Source organism: Cheilinus undulatus, linkage group 6 (assembly GCF_018320785.1).
Source record: "Cheilinus undulatus linkage group 6, ASM1832078v1, whole genome shotgun sequence".
Taxonomy (NCBI): domain Eukaryota; kingdom Metazoa; phylum Chordata; class Actinopteri; order Labriformes; family Labridae; genus Cheilinus; species Cheilinus undulatus.
This window is the reverse complement of record NC_054870.1, coordinates 8,578,644-8,602,322: the sequence shown is the minus strand read 5'-3', so window position 1 is coordinate 8,602,322 and position 23,679 is coordinate 8,578,644. Positions and strand designations below refer to the sequence as shown.

General features: G+C 39.4%; 1 protein-coding gene across 2 annotated transcripts in view; it reads left to right on the top strand.

Moving 5' to 3' along the window:
• Window positions 1–23,679, top strand: part of thada (THADA armadillo repeat containing) — a 200,325-nt gene that overhangs the window by 66,772 nt on the left and 109,874 nt on the right. For both annotated transcript variants that reach the window (XM_041789514.1, XM_041789513.1), the window contains exon 28: window positions 6,180–6,311. In XM_041789514.1, coding sequence (XP_041645448.1) covers window positions 6,180–6,311 — 132 coding nt within the window. The remainder of the gene's footprint in view (window positions 1–6,179; window positions 6,312–23,679) is intronic.

Genomic DNA, 23,679 nt, shown 5'->3' with positions numbered 1-23,679 from the left:
CCTCTCAATAATCAGGAGTTGGGAAGCCACTTGGGCTAGCGTTACTTCGGATTGTCCGTTTATCCATGTAGTCTTTTGAAGCCATAGTTTGCTTGCTTCTTGTAACAACCCTGATCTCCATCATGGTCAGAAGCATACATCGAGTAACATGGGGGTGCGCCAGTAGTTGAGTGGTTAAGGCGCACACCATGGACTCGGGTGGCCCGGGTTCGAATCCGGCCTGTGGCACCATTTCCCACGTCTCTCACTGCTCTCCTCCCTGTTTCTGATTCTATCCACTGTCCTCCTATATTTGATAAAGGCCCAAAAATAAATCTTAAAAAAATAAATAAAATAAAACTGAACATGACCAGGAAGCCAAAATCAACAAAATCGTGCTTATTTAGAAGAAAAAAACAAATCGAGCTTTTTCACTTTGAATGACTTTAGACCAGTTTAAAGCTTTATGTCTTAGCCAGGTCAATGGAATCTCTCATTAGTGAATGACTTAAATAATTCGTATAGAGTACAACTCTAAAAATGATAAATGGCATGCCTCAGGGCTTCATCTTCGGACCATTTTTATTTTTATCACCAGTTTGATGACAGTTTTCTCTGCACAAATTTCACTTGAATGCTGATGATACTGTCACTTATTTCTCTAGTCCTACTCAGCATCTTTCTCTCTCACTACAAGAAGTCTTTGATACTGTACAGAACATTTTTATGAGTTCAAATTAATCTTAAAGCCCAATTAAACAAAACTAATGATGATCATTCAAACACTGGACTTGCCCTTGACTATTACAGAAACTCAAGTTCACAGTCAGTTAATGCTAAAGGTTACAAAGATAAGACTGCAGCATAGAGCCAAAGTGACTAACCTCCAAGTTAAAAAGATCTGTTAGGCACATACTTTCATTAATTGTTTGATAATTTGATCATCTCAGTGCTGCAAATTGAACCATGTTTTCCCCTGAAGATCTTTGAGGTCACATTTAAAGAGCTTTGCAGGAATTTGTTTCAACCCCCTTATCTGTTACTGCAGTCAAGTGCTTATCTGAAACTTTCTAAACAAAACTCATGATTTATTGGTTTTAAAGGCCACTTACTGGGGAGCTAAAGCTTCAGTTTACTTTAAATCTCTTTATGCTACCGTGTTCCTTTCACTGCTTTCTAAATGAAGACAAAAACGAGTCAGGTCAGTGTCCTGTTTCCTCTCTCCGTAAAAGACGTGGACCTAAAATAACCCTTTCACCAGCCGACCGGGTGGTGGACATGATGGAGGAGTGTGGGGTCAGACACTCACTCACAGAGGATGTCAGTGGAGTCTTAATGAGACGTTAAATACCACCGAGTGTTTTTCATCCTGCAGAGTGTTTCTGCCTCCAGCTGTGTCCCCATACGGCCCCGCACTCTGACATCACATCCTGTCCCGTTCTGCTCCACTAAACTCTCACTAAACACATTAGACTGGTTACTAATTGGTCTGCTATTACATTTCCCATCACTCTGTCCCAGTGGATGTGTCTGTGTGTGCTGTTGAATGAGGTAATGAAAAGCACAAGTTGTTTTGCACAAGGTCTGTCGTTCTCTCTGTTCTCCGACATTCTCACAACTAATGGCAGGACCCTGAGGAAATGTTGACCTCCTGACACACTAAAACTGTCACAATTTTTCAAAAGTGAAATATTTTTAACTAGCATCATAAAGTACTGAAGCTTCAAGAGTACATTTATTTTACTTGACACAGGTGTGCAGGAAAAGTAGATCCATCAAAAAGTGCAAGCAAATACTTGTCTAAATTGCACTTTTTGTCAGTAGTAGATGTTGCCAAAGTCTAAACACAATGCTTTGAGCCCTTACCAATGTTTGAGTGACCCTGCAAAGCAGATTGATTGTAGATATATCTTGCAAAGCTTCTATCTGAAAAGCTAGTCCTCAGTCACAGACTAACCAGACCAAAACAGCATCATTTGAGGAGAAGAAGGCGGCTGCTACTGTGGTTTAGTTGTACTGTAAGCCTGAACAGCAGCCAATGAGGAGAGTAGCATGGATGCAATTATGGCCATAATTTTATTAGAACTGGACATTTCTTTATTAAAAAAAGAGCAAAGTTACAAACTTAAGAAGCTTTGCTTTGTGGAAAAGATGTTTTTGATCTTATCACAACTAGCGATTAGGGATGCATCATATTTGGTTTCCACAAATATCAGATATGCCGATATTCCCTAAATAATTTTAAGCAATTCCGATAACAATAGTGATAATTGAATGCAGTTCACACCTTAAATTTAAGTCCTTAAACCACACAATTTAAAGTTAAGGGTCGAACAAATTATCAAATTTCAGTCCTTAAAATGTGAGGAATGATCACCAATAAAGACAATAACTTCAACTCAAGTGGGTCGTAATTTTGGTGATAATTATCACAACTGCTCTAACAGATGATTCACTTTTTAGGCTGATATCTACTACTACCATTATCTTACTGATAATGCTGTGCATCCCTTCTAGTACGCGTATAATTTCCAATCTGATCAAATGCAAATTAAAAATCAATTTAGCCAACTAGTCTTAAGTCATGTAGAAACATTCTGTCAACCAACCTCACACTGCAAAAGCAGAATAACTTTACATTGACTGATGCTTACGTTAGCAGCACTAGCACCACTGACCTTCCATCCTCTTTACTGGTTAACGTCTGCATTCCTGTGCTAGTTATAGTCGCTTAGTGCTTTGGTTATATTTAAGTAAAGTCTGACACAGCATTTGGTCAACTGTATACCTATTTTACAGATCAGAATAGTGCTTAACCGTGCTGTTCATACAAGATGCTATGCTAGATGCAGTATGTAAGAGTTTGTTTATATCTGAGTAAAGAGGATATAGGCAGCAAGGCAGTGTCCATTAAGAACAACTACAGTGGCTAACAGTGGCAGGCTGCTGTGTCATAGGCCGGGGTAGTAGGTATGAAATGATGCAAAGTTTGAACAAACAGGGGCTGTCCACAGGAAGAATTTTTTTTGTATTCACATTTTATTCACATGGAAAAGGTATTCTGGGAGCCCAATAACACTTTGAAACCAGGTCCCAGAGTGAACAAGTCTCTATAGGCCAATCGTTTCATCTCCGCCAGCAACAACAACATTAGCTAGGTATGCACAATATTATTGGCCTGGTATTTAAAGAGTTGTAAGAAATAAGGTTAGTTTCGTAATTCATCCTCAAACCTTAAATTGTGTTCAAAGGACTGAATTTTTAAGTTATGTAAAACAGATTTAAATACTGGTATCAACATCAGTATCGCCTAAAATGTATCTGTAAATGTCAGCATATCGGATATTGGCAAAATTCCAATATACTATTGACAGTTGACTGTAGAATATTTAGGAGCGAGGATATTTCACGACTGGACTTGTTGCACAGGTGGCATCCTATCACAGTACCACACTGGAATTCACTGAGCTCCTGAGACCGACCCATTCTTTCACAATTGTTTGTAGAAACAGTCTGCATGCCTAGGTGCTTGATTTTATACACCTGTGGCCATGGAAGTGATTGGAACACCTGATTTCAATTATTTGGATGGATGAGTAAATACTTTTGGCAATGTAGTGTATATGAGAGTGTATCTAACATACCAGGTTTAGTATTAGATGCATAAATCAACACATTTTTCACATTTTTTAACATATCTGTCTGGTTATAATTTCAGATTTTGAGATATGGGATTTATGTTTTTTTAATAAGCTGTGATGATCAAAATTTAAACAAAAAAGCTTTAAATGTTTTACATTATGTGCAGTGAATCAAAACTGTGTACAGGTTTAATTTTTTTAAATGAATTAGGGGAAAAAAAAGAAACGTTCCCATGATATTCTAAATTTCGTGTACCTGTATACCTGATTTGTTATCATGGCATAAAAACAAAAGTCGTAGATGCCAATTATTGGTTAGTTTTCGTGTTTTTTCATTCTCAAAAATAGGAAGCAAACTTTCATTTGACTTGTCAATGGAAGGTTTCAATTTAGGTTGTAAGAAAAGGGGAATGGGATTATTAGTTTTTGTGGATATTGCTACCCTTGCTAGTGCTTCTGAATGATCCAAGTTCTAATGGATACCACAGTTGTTACTTTTCTATTACTGTAAATAACAAACATGTGAATCAGAAATATGTTTTTAAATGAACTTGTATGTCTTTGCTATTTAGCCAAAAACAAACTTTGCCTCTAAACAACTTTATATACTGTATTATGCCTCATTTAATTAGCTAACCAACTTTTACCCTGTCAGTCGCAACACAGTTAATAAGGTGATCCAAATGGGTCACAGCTAGATCCAACGCTGCCACACTAACCAGTTGAAAGTGTCAGGGGCAATTTCCAGTTCAGTTATAGTCTGCTTAATGGAAGCAGCTGCTCCACATCCATATGACCTAATGACCTTTCTATTTTTAATGCTAGCGATCACAAAAGCAATAGAGATTATATTTTTTACTCTTGGTATTAAGAAGTATCAAAGTTTTAAAAATGTAAGTAAAAATTGGACCTTACTTGAGATGACTCAAAGCAGCTGACATGCCAGCATATGACACCACTGTGACTATGTCCTTAATTTGTTTTGTGGTCCATTTTTATCTGGCAGAGATCCTGATGATGTGATAAAAAGCCGTTTTCAACACAAACCCTGAACTTCCTGCATGCCAGATACCTGATATCCAAGCATTTTATCCATTTGTTTTTTCCATTCTTGTCACTCCCTTCCTCTCTGTGAGTGTCTCAGAGTGAAATTGTGAAACCTCTGGCAGAGACGGACGGTTTCCACTCTGACTCAGCTGGCAGAGATAAGATTGTGAGGAACGAACAAGAGAAGTAAAAGCCTCTGCTGAAGGACAATGAGAAGATGACTGGACGGAAACGTGGGCGTTTTTGCTTGGAATAATGAAAAGTTTTATTTGATCAGGAATTTTGATTTTGCACACTATTCTGAGTCAGTCATCTAATCAGAAAATGGGAAACATATTACTCAAGTCCCTGTATTTATATAGCGCGTTTAAATGTAAGAGGAGATGACAGAAGGAGCTTTGCAGATTAGGCATATGAAATAAACATGCCTGAGCACAAGTATGCATGAGTCAAGAGCAATAAAAATCATTTATTTAATATTGATGACAAAACACAAGCCAAACCAGCATTATTAGACACCATCAGAATGAAATAAAGTTAGAGGACACAAAAGATTGCATTCAAACAGAGATAAAAGCAAGATCTTTAATTTTATGTTAATGTTAAGTTTAAGAGGTGCCTGTGCCAAAGACTTCCAATATCAATAACCTGCCACCTCTAATTTTGTGCTCTTCATATTGATATGAGATAGGTTTTTGTCCTCTTATCTGAAAATTGGCTGAAATATGCACACACTTAAACTTTTCTCAGAAGCTTTGATTCTCTTTTGCCATTCCGTTTTGATGATTTTGTCATTTGCTGCAGAACAATTGGTGCAAAAGACATTTTTGAAATCAGGGGACCAGGGCTTCAGGAACGAGACATGTCTGTAGACAACCACTAGATTGCATTTCAGGTTGCAGTTGTCCTATGTGGAAATTGCAGGTTAGAGGTTTCTTTAAGGTTACTCTTTGAAGAAGTGATGTCTCAAAACAAGCAATGGGACCACAGTGGTATGAATTAATCTCATCTTCCCTACCTGTGAGCAATAAGAACACTTTACAGTAGAACTATTCACATATATAGATGTGTTTAGGAAGAACCAGGTCAATTGCGGTCCATCCATCCGTTCATCCATACCCTTTATCCCTGGCACATTCAAGGGGGGTCTGAAGCCAATCCTGGGGGCATTGCTAACTAACCACATGACATCATGTGGGGAAAATCTGAGAACGGCTTGTTTGGGGGGGGGGGTGTCTTCTGGGGGTATTGTGGACAGACCAGGGGCACATATTTTTGTTAGAAAAGCCTGAAAAGTGTATTTTGCATAAAATGTGACATTTATGGTGCAGGTTTAATGAAATATGTCAAATAAGTTAAGAAAAAAGCTTATAGAGAAACACCCTCTGATTACATTAACACAACATTCAACACAATACACTGCTGTCACCTGAATATTACAGCCTTTGTTACTGTCATATCTTTCAATAGATACCATAATACTGATAATGTTCAATGTGTGTTTGTGTTCAGTGACAGCGGTCAGGTGAAGCTCCACCCAAGTCTATTCCTGCTACTGCTTGTGCTCAGTCGACTCTACCCGTCTCCCATGGATGGATCTTCATCACCACTGGGATTGGCCCCCTTCATGCCCTTCATCATCAGGTCAGTGGCAGTCCAACAAAGACGACACTTACATACAGTACTGTGCAGAACTTTAAGGCATGTTGCGGCCAACAGTTGAGGCTGAAGTAAGGCATAGATGTGGTAAGTACGCTGCCTGAACCCACCAGTGGGCTGGGAACAGGATTGACACAACCCGATCATGCTCTGGATGTCCTTGCATATTACCAGGGGCCTACTACTAGCCTGGAGTTGTCAAGGCAGGTACAAGGCTTGCCACAAGCCCTTGGTTTTGTGGATGGAAGGCCGTATTACTCAGTCAAATTATTTTAACTCTCACGTAGGAAAGACACAAATAGTGTCAAGCCATTTCTGATGTGGTATGAGGTATTAAAGGAATTTTGAGGCTATTACTGTCATGGTGATAACTAAAAATTGTTATGAATCTACCCTTCCCTTGTTTACTTCAATTAAACGACCAAATTTAAACACTACAACAAACATAGAAACAAAGAAAATGTATACATACATTAACAATAGCACTCCACAAGACAAGACTTATTCAAAATAAGTATTATTTTCTTTATTTGGTATCTGATAAAGTGTTATAAAGCTGTTTTTTATCATGTCACATTCTTCATCATTAAAGTGACCCTGAGTGTAATTTAGCTCCTAGCTACTTAAGAACCAGTTGAATTTGATCATCTGTTGCATTGTGTTTCTGTCAGCTGAAATAGAACTTCAAGTTCTTCACATAAAACTTATCTTAATACTAGAATATAAATTTTAAAGGAGAAGCATGAGTGTTTGGTGATGTTTTATCGATCCTCAGAGGGTCATACACCTGCTCTAAGAGCAAGATAACATTTCTCTGGAGCAGAACCCATTCTAAGTTTAGAACAGTCTCACAGACTAAACACCTGCAGACTCAACATCAGTGCGTGTTTTTTTTGTTTCATTTCCAACAACTTTGATAAAAGCGTCTTTCTTGTTCATTTAAGTTGTCTTCTGTGAATGTGTAAAAATCAGAAACCTTTCTCTGAGCCTGAGTGTTTGTGCTTACAGAGACTAAACACTTGTGTGTCTGTTTTGTGTAGCGTTGTGTCGAGTTAGATAGTGGCTGGCGTTATCTGAACTCAGCTCAGTGTTTGCCAACGAGGAGAGCTGCCAGGGGAATGGGAACCTGTGGTCACAGACTTCATTTTTTACATTCCTGAGCTGCAAAGAGTTCCAAATATTATTGTACCATGCTCATCTGCTGCACCTGCACACACCTACTTTCACAGTAGTGATAGTGCTGTTATACTGTCTTAACATATAATTTAATCACAGTAACATGTCTGATTTAAACCTTTAATCCCAACCTTTAAAGTCCCTGCACCTCAACCTAACTTTATTATATCACTGCTCACTGTAGGGTCATCAACTACATTTACACAAGGGCCAGATTTAGTCTTGACAGAGAATCTGGGGGCTGGACTTTCAAATAAACAAAAATGAAATAAATATTTTGGTCTGATAAGCATATTATTGTATTAGTATTTGATTTCTTTTCAAAACACAGGAATTTTTTGGATATTACCAGTGAGATCTGTCCCTATCATCTATATTGCAGCAGGCCACAAAGAGACAGGGCAGCCCACAGAATTGTCTGGGCCCCTGAAAATCCCAAAGAATGTACAATCTATTTTTGACCATTTTTGCCTCTTTTAAAACAAATTTTGCCACTTTTCGCCCATTTTGCCATTCTTAAACCCATTTTTGCAACTCTCCTGCCAATCACTGTTTCTGTGTGCCACTCTTTAGCCCCTTTTCATCACTTTGCCACGCTATTTTTGCTTTATTCTTGCCACTTTTAACCAATTTTTGATTTTTTTTGCCTCTTAAAAACAGTTTTTCCATTCTCTAACCAGATTTAAACTGCTTTCCTGCACGTTTTATCCCCTTTGTGCCACTTTTATATCAATTTTTGCCACTTTTTAACCCCTTTTCATTACTTTTTGCACCATTTTTGCCACTAATAACTCTTTTTTGATACGTTTTGCCCCTTTTTTTCCTCATTTACCAATTTTTGCTGTATATTAACCTCTTTCCTGCACATTTTTACCCTTTTTTGCAATTCCACAACCCATTTTGCTACTCTGACCCCTTTTCATCACTTACTCTGGCCATTTTTGAAACATTTCTGCCAGTCTTAACTAATTTTTAAAAAGATATTCAGTAATAATGGCTGACGAGTGAATGTCTGTAAAAACAGATCAAAATCAGATAATTCTAAAACTATTTCAATAGTATTTGTTTTTGGGATGGATTTAACATCTGCAGACATGTGAAGTCCAAAGTTACTCCTTCAACCAGAACATCTTCTTTTCCTCCTGTTATGAATTTAATGATCTTCTGGGGGCTGGACAGGGAGTTTTGGTGAGCCTGATTTGGCCCTCGGGCCACCAGTTGATGATTAATGCTGTAAAGGATTCAAACACCTTACACACAGTCAGAGACTGCTGTCACCTAAAACTTATATTTTGAAAGAAAATATATATTTTAATACAATAAAATTTTAATAAGACATATTGATATATATATATATATATATATATTAGTTTATTTGTCTGTTTATAAGTTTATAACTTCAGCCACATAATGTAGTTGATGACCCCTTAACTACACAATCTGACATTTCATTTCAACAGTCCAGAAGAAATCTCCATTCCTTTTCTGATTTTTTTAATTTAATTTTTTTTTATTTATAATTTATTATTTTTATTTATTTTATTTGTTTATTTATTTGTCTTTTTTTTTTTATTCACCAATAAGTGCATAGAAACAAATATGTAAACAAACAGATATACAGGTAGCAAGTTACGGTGTTGATCTACAAAAGCTTTTTGTATATAATAAACATTAAAAAGAAACAACAAATTAAAGAAAAAATCAAGGAGGGAAAAAAAATGAGAGAAAACAAAATAATAAAACAAAATAGAGAGATAAGAACAGAAAGACAAAGGAAAAGGACAAACAAGTGTAGCAACAAAATGATCTTGAATGAAACAAAATGATTTTTGGCAGGTATTTCATGATGTGTTTGTTATGGTACTTTTCCTTTGAGGTTCATATAGATTTTCATAGAGATTCCCAAACTTTCTTTTTCCTTTCTCCTCCCTGTATACACAAGTGTATTTTATTGAGCTTTTGGAGTTGATTTTTGTGGGTTGCTAATTGTTGTTCCATTGATATTTGATGTGTTAAGAGGTCTTACCATTGTGTTTCTTCTGTTCTTACAGTTGAACAATATTGTTTTCTTGGCGGTAGCGCTACAAACAGGGGTATTGTGACTTGTTTTGAGTTAGTGTTGAGTCCTACTGAGATTCCAAGTATGAAGACAGAGGGGAATAGTGGTATGTTGTGGCCAAGGAAGATAGAGTGGTGGTTATTTGTTTCCAGAAGTTGTGAATTGGTGGGCAGAGCCAGGGTGCGTGGAGGTGGTCGTCAGTGGAGTGTGCAGTGAGTGCAAATGTCTGCTTCAGTGAGTCCCATGATGTGCATCCTGTGCTGTGTGAGGCGTGTCCTGTGGATGATTTTGTTCTGTATTAGCTGCATGTTGGTGTTACTGGACATGGTGAATGTGTTGGTCCAGACGGTGTTCCAAAATTGACTGCTTGTGTGGATGTTGAGGTCTTTTTTCCAGTCCTTTGCTGAACAAAACGTGATAAACTAAACATCAAACTTTAAACAGCTTTATGCGCCATCATTTATCTGTGGTTTCTGGTGAATTTCATCAGACTTTACTCACATCGACTTTACTTTGCTCAGACAACCACAGAGATAAATACACAGACTGAAGCTTTCACTTGTTTTACAAAGAGCATGACAGTTCTAGGTGTTGTTGTTGTTGTTTTTTTTTTTACATAAATTTATTTCTAATTTATTAACCACTGAATTGTTTTCCAGTTATTTAAACAAGAAGAAAAAGTTATGCTCATCTTTAAAACTCTGCACTCGTGTGCACTGGGTGTTTGGACATATTATCTTAGATGATGCTTTCAGTCAGAGGATTTAAAAATGAAAATCAGTCAGAGACTATAATGTGATCATTTCTCACATGTTGAGCTCCCAGCTATATGGAAACATAAACATAGGGTGTGTTGGAGAAACACATCTTCCCCTTACTCATAAAACATCTCACACCATGTCTTCAAAAAGTTAGATAATGAGATATGAAAAAAATGACCTTTTAGTTTAGCGATTTGTAAGAATCAAAGATATTTAACTTCTTTTATTAAGTAACACATTAAGGGAAAAGTTTATCATTATAAGACTACCGACCTGAATGCAGACTTTTTCTACAAATATGTGTGTGTGTGTTTCTCGCTGTTTATTGGTGAGTTTCTGTGTGCCTGAGAGGAAGAGGGGAGGTTAGGTTGAGACCTTGGCATAGGAATGCTCTCCTGACAGTTTGCATAACAGCTCTTGACTTTGTGTGTTTGCTCCCTGTGTATCTCTCTCTGGGTGTTGGTAAGTGAGTGTGGTTCACAGGTGGAATCTCAGGAAAGTATGGAGTGGTTTTCTAAGCACTGAATGTTTTGGGTAGTTGGATGATGATAGTGTGTTATAGTTTGCATTTCCTCTAATCTTTGTGTAGTTGATTTATCAAAGTTAATGAATATGAAGTGCTTTTTACAAACACACAATAAACATTAAACAGCTAAAGAGATGCTTGTTTTTTTATTTTAGATATTTAGACTGCTTGTGTTTTATTAACTTTACAGTTCTTTTTCATGTTGATAGCATAGACTGTAGAAAGAATTGGACAAAGCCTGTGTGACATCAGCTGTCTGCTTACAATAGGTGAACTCAAACAGCTCTTGAAGCCAGTCCACAGTGGCTTCCATATTGAATTCGCCGTCTCTTTGGATCAACCTAATGGCCCCCCCGCTGAGCTCGACTTCCTGTCAGCTAGCTAGCTAGCATTCTGGTTGACAGAAACGTAGCTTCTGCCTGTCAAGCTATCTGTCAATCAAATGAGACTTGCCAATCAGTCCGCAGTGAGGTTTTTCCTAAATAGAATCAAAATGATTTTGGTACAAAAAATTTCACCCCCGTACAGTGAGAGCACATGAAGACATGAAGACAGACTGTAAACCAGTTAATTTCTAGTGCAAAAACCGTCTGTTTAACAGGTGTTCAGGCAGGACTTCCGGTGTTCCTGTAGCCAGCCTCAAGTGGACACTCGGTGTATTGCTTTTTTTGCACTTCTGTGTTGGCTTCCTTTTTCAGGACTGGAGGATGCCGCTTGGTTTTTACCAGGAAAAGATATCTTGATTGTGAGGGACGTTAGTGGCAAAGGGCCAGGAATGGTAGAATTAGCATTGCCACTACCAACTCACTTCAGCAGTACCTCTTTTGGCAGCTTTTTTTTCAGCTCCCAGAAAAGTAACTACAGGTGCATCTCAAAAAAAAAATTAGAAAGTCATTGAAAAGTTAATTTTTTTCTTTGATTTACTTAAAAAAATAAACGTATATGTTCTACATTCATCTCATGCAAAGCAAAATATTTCAAGACCTTTTTTGTTTTAATCTTGATGGCTACAGCTTACAGCTTACAAATTATAATGTAAAAAAAATCCAGTATCTGAATGTATCAGAATATTGTGGAAGTGTTGAATTTCTCGTCAGTTATTTCGCTCCCTCTGATTCAGTACACACAACCACAATCAAGGGGGAGAGTCTTGACTTGATATTTCTCCAGAATACAATAACCAACATCTTCCACAAGAAAGGTAAGCCACAGTAGGTCTTTGCTAGATGGCAGGCTTTTCTCAGAGGCTGTATCAAAGCTTATTCATGGAAAGCTGACTGAAAGGTAAAAGGTGCACAAGCACCAGGGATGAGCTCAGCTTCCAGAGGATTGTCAAACAAAGCAGATTCAAGAACTTAGGGGAGCTTCACAAGGAGTGGACTGAGACTGGAGTCAGTTTATCAAGAGCCACCACACATAGACGGGTCCAAAAATGTTGTGTTTAAATGTCCTTCCACTCCTGAACCACAGACTCAAGTGCCTCACCTGGGCTAAGTAGAAAAACAACTGGACCGTTGCTCCGTGGTCCAAAGTCCTGATTTCACATTAAATCTAATTTAGAATTTCATTTGTAAATCAAGGTCCCCGAATCTGGAGGAAGATTGGAGAGGCACAGAATCGCAGGTTTTCAAAGTCCAGTGTTTTCAGTTTCCACAGTCAGTGATGGTTTGGGGTGCCATATCTTCTGTAGCTGTTGGTCCATTGTGCTTTATGAAGTCCAGAGTCAATACTGTCAGGCATCGGCCATATTTTAAATCACTTCATTCTTCCATCTGCTGAGAAGCTTTATGGAGATTTTCTTTTCTGGCAGCACTTGGCACCTGCCCACAGTGAAGCCAAAAGTACCAGAAACTGGTTTGTTGACCATGGTACTACTGTGTTTGATTGGCCAGAGAACCCCATAAGGATCTCTAGGGAAATGTCAAGAGGAAGATGAGAGACATCAGATTCAACAGTACAGACGAGCTGCAGGATGCTATCATTGCAACCTGGGCTTCATAACACCCAAGCAGTGTCACGGACTGATTGCCATGACTCCATGCCATGGCACATTGATGCATTCATTTGTTCAAAAGGAGCTCCAACCAAGTACTGAGCGCAAAAATGAGCACAATTTTCCAGGAGGTAAATATTTCTGTTATAAATACTTTTTTGATTGTTTGACTGTTTTTTAATATTCTAATATACTGAGATAGTGGCACCTAGAGGCACCTGTAAGCTTTCCATCTAACTTGCAGTAAAACTAAACCAAGACTTTGCACTTTGATGTCGAGATCAGACTTTATACATAATTTTCAGCTGTGTATGCTAAGTTTTAATCTTAAATTAGTTATGTTGGAGGTGATTACAAAAAGACTTTGTATGGTTTTTAACCTTCAAACTTAGTATGACTATAAAGTTGTTGTTTTTACCCTCCATGTTTTTACTTAATTTTACCTGGCTTTTATTTTTCATATTTTTACTGACTCATTTTATAATCTTTTTTATCTTGTTGATTCAGTTTATTTGACTAAGTCTTACTCTTTTTTAGTTTATAACACTGTGGTCATTTTAAGCTGTTTTTCCTGTCTTGTGATGTTGATTGTGTGAGAAAGGCTTACCTTGCCTACCGTAGTCAAACTAACAGAAAACATTCACTTCTACCATCATGTAAACACACTGATGGATAACAATGGGGTCCTCCGGTGCAAAGCATGTAAGTTTAAGGACAACTGATATCAGATATCTGGAAAAATACTTTCTAATCTGTCTGCAGGTCATTATTTACAGTGCAAGTCCAATTTGAGATGCAGAACAGATGGGAGACCAGACTGTTATTTGCTGTCTTTTGTAGATGTAAATAGATTTTAATGAGGAGCTAAAATGGTCTTCAGTTGATAACCAGTGGGTCTTTGGGTTGTAATTCAGCCTATGTATTTGTCCTCATGGGCTCTCTGGACTGCTTTTCAGCAAAGACTGCTCAAGCCTGCTTGTTTAAAGAACACACACCGAAACAAAAATACTACTGACATCAAAATCATTTCCACGTCTTAAGTTTCTGCATCCACGTTCAAATGTCTGAGATTGAAAGTTGTGGGACAAAACTGATTGATGTTAGATTCCTGATGAGTTCCAAGCATAGAAACATCTCCTTTTTATTTTAAACATTCTCTCAATTATCCTTAGCAAATTTTCACCAGCAGCCACTTTGAGAGCAGCAAATGGACTCCAGGTATCGTCCTCACTTCACCATCTCCACATTCCTTGGTACATTATTGTAGAAGGGTGTAGATCCAGGCTCATCAGCTGCACTGGTAACCCTCTAAGCTAGCTCTTAGCATCAGCAGTGAATGACTGCGTCCAACACTAACATACTGCCTGTGCTTTCTATAGGTTCTTTGTGGATTCTGATGACACATTGGGGTCAGGAAGTGGGAGACAGCCATAAGGAGTGAATGAGGATAGAGGAAAGTTAGCTCTTTAAAGCTCTGAATGGGCCTTTAAACTGCTGTTATCATCAGAAAATGTCTATATAATTTTAGTTTGATCCTTACAGTTTACAAAAAAGTATTTTTCCGCAGATTAACTGATTTACTTGGTGTGGAGGTCAATATCACAAAGAACTCAGTCCTGCAGGCCTCCATGGATCATCCATTAGATGAAGGAAGTCAAGAGCCTTGAGGAGTTTTGTGAGCTAAGAGACTTGCTAAGCTCCTTTTACATAACATAACTTCCTAATTCTTTGACAAACATGGTTTTAAATGAAACAGTGATTTACTATCCACAAAATAAACCTTGTAAGGGAAGCGATCAAGTGAATGATGTGTCATTCACAAATGAGCATGTGCTACAAAATGCCTCTTTTATGTTAGCCATGGTAGCTAGCTCTTTTAAAGAACCTGTGGAGCCCACTTTGGATTCTACAATCCCCTAGGTAAGAGGAAGTCTGACTCGACATATTCAATATGTAATGTAGGCTAAACGAAAGAGGGATGTTTCAGAAATGATTCAAATGCCCAAGCTCACATCATGTGCCACCACCCAACAAAATTCTTTTATATTGCATGCAATGACAATAAAGTATCTTATCTTATGTATCGATCTGCCAGTCAATTGATCTGTCACTAACCCTCACTGGGACAAACAATTAACAAACTGCCAAAGTTAATGTTAGTAGTTAGCAGTTGGGTGGGCTTTGATACATGATGTAACTGATGTAATACATGAGGTTGAATATCAGTCACTTTGCAGAAACTTTGCCAACACTATGTTGCCTTGAAAAATGTAGACATATTTCTTGGTGTTAGCTGACTGTGTGGTACGTCACATCACTTAATCCAAAGGAGACTGTTTGCTCTGTTTATGTGAGGTTTAGGGAATAGAAGGATACTTCATATCAATTGACAGCTCCACTTCTCTCTTCACCCAAGTGTCCTGACATACGGCCCCAGATCAGATAAGCCGACAACAAAGTTGATCATTGATCTTTGGCCTAGGGTGCTCTGGTACCTGTTACACGCATGAGCATCCCTATCCTTGAACATGGTGTTTGATATGTCCAACCCACGACTGGCACAAATGCCCAATAACAACATATCACTGAGGTTCAGATCCGGTAGGCTGTTCTTCCCTATCACCCCTCTCCTGGCATCTCCATCATTGCTCACATGAGCGTCCAAGTCCCCCAGAAGAACAATGGAATCTCCAGGAAGTATCCTGTCCAGGACCCCACCCAGAGACTCCAAGAAGGCTGAGTACTCTCTATTGCCGTTCGATGCATAGGCACTAACGGCAGCCTGAGTCTTAGTCCTTGCAACCTGTGGTCACAAATAGGTGACCCTCCTATTCCCCAGGGAAATCTCTAACTCCCCGGCACTCAGACGGGGGCTTGTGGGTATCCCCCCACCAGCCAGCATCTCTCATCAACGGGATCACTGGAGTAAAAGAGCGTCCAGCCAGTGCAGATTCTTTGTGCGGAGGAAGGCCAAACTACATCTAGCTGGTAACGCTCCTCCTCCTGCACAAGTCCGGCTCCTTCCCTGCCAGAGAGCCGTTCATGTGCCCAAACCAGTCTGTACTTGTTCAGGGTCAGCACACCTAGGTTTTCACCCTTGTGTTCCACCTACTTTCTATTTCACCTGACACTCATGCCTATTCCTGCAGGTGATGGGCCCATTGGGTGGTGGCTCCATGTTACCATTTTGGGCTGAGCCTGACCGGGCCCCATGGAGGGAAGCCTGACCTCCAGACGCTCACTATCATGCTACCCACCCAGGTCTGGCTCCAGGGGAGCACCCTGGTTTCCCTTTCTGGGCAAGGTGACTCCAGACCTTGGACTCTGAAACATGCAGGTTTTGTTGAATTGCTTTTTGTCTGGATCCTCCCCTGGGACCAGTTTGCCTTGGGAGACCCTACCAAGCACTAATGCCTCTGACAGCACAGCTCCTGGGTTTACTGGGACACACAGAACTTTCCACCATGATAAGGTGGCAGTTCTTGGAGGGGACATTTCAAATTGTTCGTGAAAAGAAAATTATAGCTGACAAGTTCTCTAGGCTAAAGAGGAAAAGGACATCCAGATTGGTATCAACACAAAATGCCAGCATCTGTGGCTTTTGTTAGGGTTGTATTTGTGCCCCTGCCATGGGTAACTTTTACATCTGTGGAGGCACCATTAATACTGAGAGGTACATACAGGTTTTGGAGCAACACATGCTTCCATCCAGACGACATATTTTTCTGAGATGTCTCTGCTTATTTCGGCAAAACAATGCAAAGCCATATTTTGCATGATTTACAACAGTGGTAAAAGTGTGGATACTAGGCTGACCTGCATGCTGTCCAGATTCACATAACCTGTAACCTGTTTTTATTCACATGTTCCTCAACATCCCAACATTTTTATATTTTTGGGGTTTGTTATTTGCTCCTTCTTGGTGCACAGCAGACTAGTAGAATAGATTGTGAAATTAGCTCTCCTTTACAACAAGAAATCAATAATAAGTCAGGAATCATTAATTTTGTACAGTAATTAAGTTAAATAGAATTGTGACATATGGAAATATTTGCATTTATAAAAGTTAGAAATAAGGTGTGATCACAGTGTTTTTGTGCTGTACATATTGAATTTCTTCAGGAGCTGCATATGCAAAGTTAGATTGTGATTGATTTTGATTGCTGCCTAAAGAATGAAACAAATCTTACAGATTACACTGTGTGTAGATAAAGGCATAATGAGGAAGGTTTCTGCCAGACAAATTCATCAGATTAAGAGAGCAGATGCTAAAATGCCATTACAAAGCAGCAAACAGGTATTTGAAGCTGCTGGTGCCTCTGAAGTCCCACGAACCTCAAGGTGTAGGATCCTTCAGAGGCTTGCAGTCATGCATAAACCTACTATTCAGTCACCCCTAACCAATGCTCGCAAGCAGAAATGGTTGCAGTGGGCCCAGAAATACATGAAGACTCATTTTCAAACAGTCTTGTTGACTGATGAGTGCCGTGCAACCCTGGATGGTCCAGATGGAGGAGTAATGGATGGTTAGTGGATGGCCACCATGCCCAACAAAGGCTGCCATGTCAGCAAGGAGGGGGCGGAGTCATGTTTTGGGCCAGAATCATGGGGAGAGAGCTGGTAGGCCTCTTTAAGGGCCCTGAAGGTGTGAAAATGCCATCAGCAAAGTATACAGAGTTTCTGACTGACCACTTTCCTCCATGGTACAAAAAATTGTTGGTTGTTGCCAATCAGAGCAACAAAACACATTATGTAGCCGCTACCGAGGTCCATAGAGAATTGCACGATGGAAATCATGGCATCTGCAGACATGTAGACAATCGATTTTAAAGGAAAACAACTCAATGCTGTTCTTTGTTCTTCTTTTGACAAAGAAATGCTGTCAAATTCTGATAAAACTAATGATTTAGCAGTATCCACGCTAATGTCTTCAGCCTTAATTGTACCAGCCTCTTGTTGGTTGCTTACGTCATGATGCTGCCACACTTGAAAGCACTGCCCCTCAATGCTGATTGGTCCTGTCACTTTCTAACCAGGCCTAAATGGTTTATATGGGAGCTTTGCAAAATCAAATCTCCAGTGAGAAACATGGAAACAGGCGTATCTATCTGCTTTGCAAGGTTACTCTAACGGTTGATGACTTGAAAAATTTACTGACTGTCATTTGCATCAACTATTTAGGAAAATCAGAGAAAATAGCATTTGCATAATAACTTGGGATGCGGTGTAGTTATCAGTAAACTGTTCAAACATTTATTTCATTTTGAAATGACTTCAGTCTTTAGATATATCGTCTGTGTGGGATGTTAACAGGTGTGCAGTTTTGTCAGAGAATTTCTTTGCACACGTCAAACACAAACCATCCCACATGTTGGAAATGATAAAAATAACTCAGCTCTGATTTCTTTGGCTCTGGCCGTGTGCCTCCTAACCCCCGACTCATCGTCCCCAGGCGTGTGAGGACGGGTCTAGTGAGGTCGGTGACTGTCCCCCCTCAACCCCCCTCTTTGTGCGATATGACCCCACATGCATACACACAGAGCTCTGAGGATTAAATGAACTAAGCCTCTCCTCTGTTGACAGGACGGAGCATCAGGCTTCATAACTCTCAGGATTTTATCTTCATATCCTCCCCCTCCCACACAGAGGTTTGACATTCCTCAGCCCCCCCCCCTGCGTGCATCACACCTGCCTGGGCAGTGATGACGAGGATGAAGGTGATGACGACAAAGAAAGGAGAGGCTGATGAGGAGCAGACGTATTTATTGTGATAATTAACGGCTCCTTCATTCCATCCATGTGTTCATATCTGCTCAAAAGTTTTATCTCGTTCTCCTCCTCCTCTTGGAGAGTAATTCATGTACTGTGATATCCACTCCAGGCGTCCCTCCTCACCCTCCTCCCTCCCCTCCTTCCTCATATCTCATATCTTTGGAAAGTTCACTCTGATGCCAACGGACTAAAGAGGGTTTGTTTTCCTTCCTTCACACAGTTTAAAGTTCATTTAATTTTGTTTGTGAAAAGCTTTAAATGCTGTAAACCTCTGTGTGCTTATTTTTAAGGAATGACAAAACACAAATACACATGTAGATTACTTTGAATTACTTGGAAGCCATTGAATGCCATGAGTTAATAAAACTTTAATACTAAGTTAAAGTTAACAGAAACGCTCCTGGTCTATCAACAGATATCAGACAGTTTTGATAGGTTCAGAAATGAAGGACATTTCTCCTACTTTTTTATCTGCAGTTAAGTTGTAGCTCCATTGTCTGTTATTAATCCCTCATAACTGGAAAAATGTTTGTTTTGCACAGCACACTTAAGAATCACTGTGTCTGGGAAGTAGTTTGATCGCTATCTTCTGCAATCATGTACTAAAGCGTGCAGGACAATGAACCTCTTAACCTCATTATTACTCCCACTGTGGCATGCGAATGTGCACGAATGGGATAATTTTAAAACTGATGGACACTTTACTAGGGCTGACACCCTCCAGTTTATTGGTCAGTTTTTTTTTAAATACTTGGACTGTGTTGAGTACATTTTGAAATCGGGACTTTTACTTCTACTTAAGTATGTTTTATCCAGAGTAACTGTACTTTTACTTGAGTACACACTCTTGTACTTTTTCCACCTCACTGCAGTCCTCTGCATCAATCTCCTAGTATGGCTGCTAATCCAAGTTAATCAGGTTGCACAGCTAAAAACAAATTTGCTAATAAGAGAGCATAAAGACTGGACACGGGAAGATCGGAAGAAGTTGTTGTGCACAGATGAGTCCAAGTTTGAGGTCTTTGGATCAAACAGAAGAACATTTGTGAGATTCAGAACAAATGAAAAGATGCAAGAACAGTGCTTAAAACCATCCGTCAAGCAAATAGGCAGCGTTATGGTTAGGGGGGTGCTTTGGAGGTGGTAGAAAAGGTGATTTGTAAGGAGAGGAAGGAACCTTCGGGAAGGGAAGCGATCACAAGATTTTACCATGCCATGCCATACCCTGTGGACAGCACTTGCTTGGGGCCAATTTAATCCTACAACAGGACAATGCAACAGGAGATGCTCCAGGAGGGAACGGGTGAATACTCATCAGATTACCTTAAAACTGACAGCTAGAATGCCTAAGGTCTGCATGGCTGTAACTACTGAGAAAGGTGGGGTTTTTTTGTTTTTTTTTTTCTATTAAGGCAAGGTTGAAGTACATTTTTCATTCAAATCCTTATTTCTAACTCTGACAATGTCAGCATGTCCAGTTCATTTGTTGTATTTCCTATTCAGGCTAATTTCATGAGTTTTTCCATGGAAAACAGGAAAAATTCCAAGTGATCCCAAACTACTGAGTGGTAGTGTACATTTCAAAGTTGAGTGTAAATTTAACTCCATTCTGAGTGAAATTGTCTTGCGTGTTGGAGTTATTTGACAGTGTCGAACTGCACAACGTTAGCTCAACTCTGTAAAGACTCAATTGATCTAAGCTCCACCACTGCCATTGAGGTTGACTCTGCTTTGTTCTTGCCAGAGGAGCCATACCTTACCACTGATTTTTAAGAGTTACTGCAGCTCTTTCATATTATAAAATATTTAACACTGTAATAGTAGTATAGTAGTATCTAGTATAATTTTAGCTGGATAACAGCCTGCAGTCGTTTGTTGTAGTTTCAGAAAGTCTCAGACACATCTGAGGAATCCCAGCCTTTTCTTCTGAGGTGAATCTCTGAATCTTCTCCAGATTTGATGGTCTTCTAGCATGGACTTTGGTCCTAAGTTCACCCCATGGATTTTCATAGGGACTTAAGTCAGGACTTTGTGCAGGCCAGTCTGTAATGTTTGCTTTGGTCTTCTGGAGGTGGCTCTTCACCAGGAACCACAGATGTTTTGGGTTGTTGTGCTCAGAGACAAAGAGATGACCCAGACCCAGTTTTGCTGCTGAATGCTTGAGGTTTTCTTTCCAAATCTTCACAAATCTTCTTTCTTCATGTTTCCTTCAAACTTTACGCGATTCACAGTTCCAGACGCACTAAACATCCTGAAATAAAACTCCCACTGCCACATTTCACTGTGGGGACGGTATTCTTTGAGTGAAACGCCTCTCTCTTCTTTCTCTTCTCTCCAAACATAAGCAACGTCTCTATGGCCAAAGAGCTCTAGTTTGGTCTCATTTGACTAAAGGACATGCTTCCAGCATGCATTATCTTTCTCCAGTTTGTCCTTAGCATACTTCAGTCTGGCTTGAAAGTGGTATTTTAATCTGGAAGCAGTCTGATTTGGATTCAAGTTTTTGGACCACAGGCCTTAGATATGTTGACTCTGGCAGACTTTGGCAGATCAACACTATTTGAACATCTATAAGTCTCTCCCAGTGTTTTTAATTTCATCCTAGTGATGGCACCAAGGTAGACATTAGCCAGCTGTACACGGAGTACACTAGAATAAAACCAATAGAATGACATAATCTGAAGAATAAATGTCAGAAATCTTCAAATTTATGGATACATTAAAGTCACAACAGTTCTGCAGTTCTCTTTTCTGTGGCAGACTGATGAGTTTACTGGTATTTACCCAACATGCAGACGTCTGTGTGGACAAAACTGATCTTCAAAATCAGGCCCAGATGAGTCTAGTACTCAAACATGCACAGAGAGAGGGGACGGCCCTGTTTCTAAAATTACACCCTTCCAAACTGTCATTTCCTTTTACAAAAGTGTTTCAATGGGACAAATTAGCTCAGATGGTTCACATATGGGCCCCAAATGTTTTGTGTGTTGGTGTGTCTGCTTGCGCTTGTGTGTAACAGAGAGACAGAGAGAGAGAGAGAGACTTTGTGCCTATAAATCCATGTGTACAGGCATGTAGAGCTCAGGAATGCGAACTGTTGTCCGTGTTTGATGCTCTCTGGTTGTCTATCTGACTGCAGGTGGGCGTATGTGTGTGTGAAAGAGACAGACATGTTCACAGCAGGTGGAGTGACATTTGTTGACAGTTGACTTGTTGCACAGCCGTTCTTTGTTCGTTTTGATTTCAAGCTTCTTATATTTTACTTTTCTATCAGGAGCATCAAACCAGAGTAGGAATTTCCTTCAAAATGTAATACTTAGAACACTCGAGTTATCATTGGCACACATTTCATTTGTTGTTCGTCTTCCTTGGTCAACACTCACCAGCATGTCAGTGTAATACTCTGTACTCACACAGTAGCTGTATTCACTTGGGGTATGAATCTCTCCTTCTCAAAACATTTCCATCCAAATGTCCATTCACAGGCAACAATTACTATTCATTAAGATACAAAACAGTTTGGTTTAATCTGATCCAATTGGGTTTGATCAAACACATATAAATGTAGACTCCAAATAAGTTTTTGCTTTATAAAAAAGAAGAAAAGGGGGAACAAGATAACTTCAAAATAGGCTAAGTGTCTTTAAGTTTATGTAGAAAAGAGTCAAAACTCCAGCCCTCCTGTGCAAACATTCTATCATGAGAAAGAGCTGTGATTGGACGTGAAAGGTGGGAGGTGATAATTGTAGTAATTCACAGATGCATTTGAATATAATGTACTTCTCACTCTAATCCCTGCTTGCATTAATGCTGATTCACCATGCTGCTGCTGCTGGCAAAGCTTAACCTCCTCCACCCCAGCCTCCTCCTTTATAGCATAAAGCTTGTTGTGCCCTAAAATAGAGGTTCATGCCACTTTGGATCAATTGCCTTTGAACTAATGTTATTGTATTCAGTACACATTGTAATAAATGTATCTATCCATATGGGGTTTTCTAGCCATGCAATCCCTAGAAAGTCAAAGCATGCTGCTTGCCTAACCCAGGGAGTGTCTTTTGAGCAGAGCCTTCTCCGCCAAGTAAAACTGTATATCCATTTTGTAGTGAAATGGTAAAATATAATTAAAGTGTTCCTAACTGAATTGTATTGTAACACAATATATGTGCCCTGGCCTTTCCTCAATCACCCCAAGAATCAGACCCCCTCCCCCTCCCCTTTCTCCACCAGAAAATGTGTGCTGAAACAAGCCGTTCTCAGATTTTCCCTTCATGATGTCATGTGGGGAGTTCGCACTGTCCCCAGGTTTGGTTGGTTCTCCCCACTTGTAAGAAAGTTCCACCGTCCTCACATCCATCAAGACACATCCATTTCCTTAGAGGGGCGTAGTCAGACAGATCAGTAAAATTTAGACACAGACACAGTAACGGCTCATTCTGAGCAGGGCTGAAACAGAGGGGTTTTTAAACATGCAAAAATCCAATACGGGAGTGTTTTTTCAGAAGCAAACTTCACAGGCTTGTTTTGGTGACCTCTGAGAACAATATAAACTTCCCCTAAAGGGGTAAAATATGTGACCTTTAATATTCACTTCTGTCTGTGCTGCTTTCTAGTGTTAGCATCTTAGATAATCTTGTTGTCTCAACAGATGAGATTCATGTGCTGCCGGTATATTATATCACTTTTATCTGAAAAGTTTAGACGAACAGACATTTCAAAAGTTATCCTTCCTTCACATTAAGTCCACATGACTTAATTTTTGTCAGAGAGAAAATTAACTGTAAGACATTTTGGTGATATTTGTGTAACACATCTAGCTGCTTAGCAGGCACCACCGACTGCTAGTGTAGCTCTTGTTTAAAGGCTGGCTTAGACTACATGAATTCAGCCAGATTTTCACCTGAATACAGTTGCAGTTCATCATCAAACCTGATGGCCTGATCATGAGCATGCGGAACAACAAACGGTCTTTTATAGTGTGACATAATCAATGATGCAGCCACAGGGATAATAAGAGCGCAATCACATTGTTTGACTAGTAAACATTCCATGCCACACTTAGGCATGGT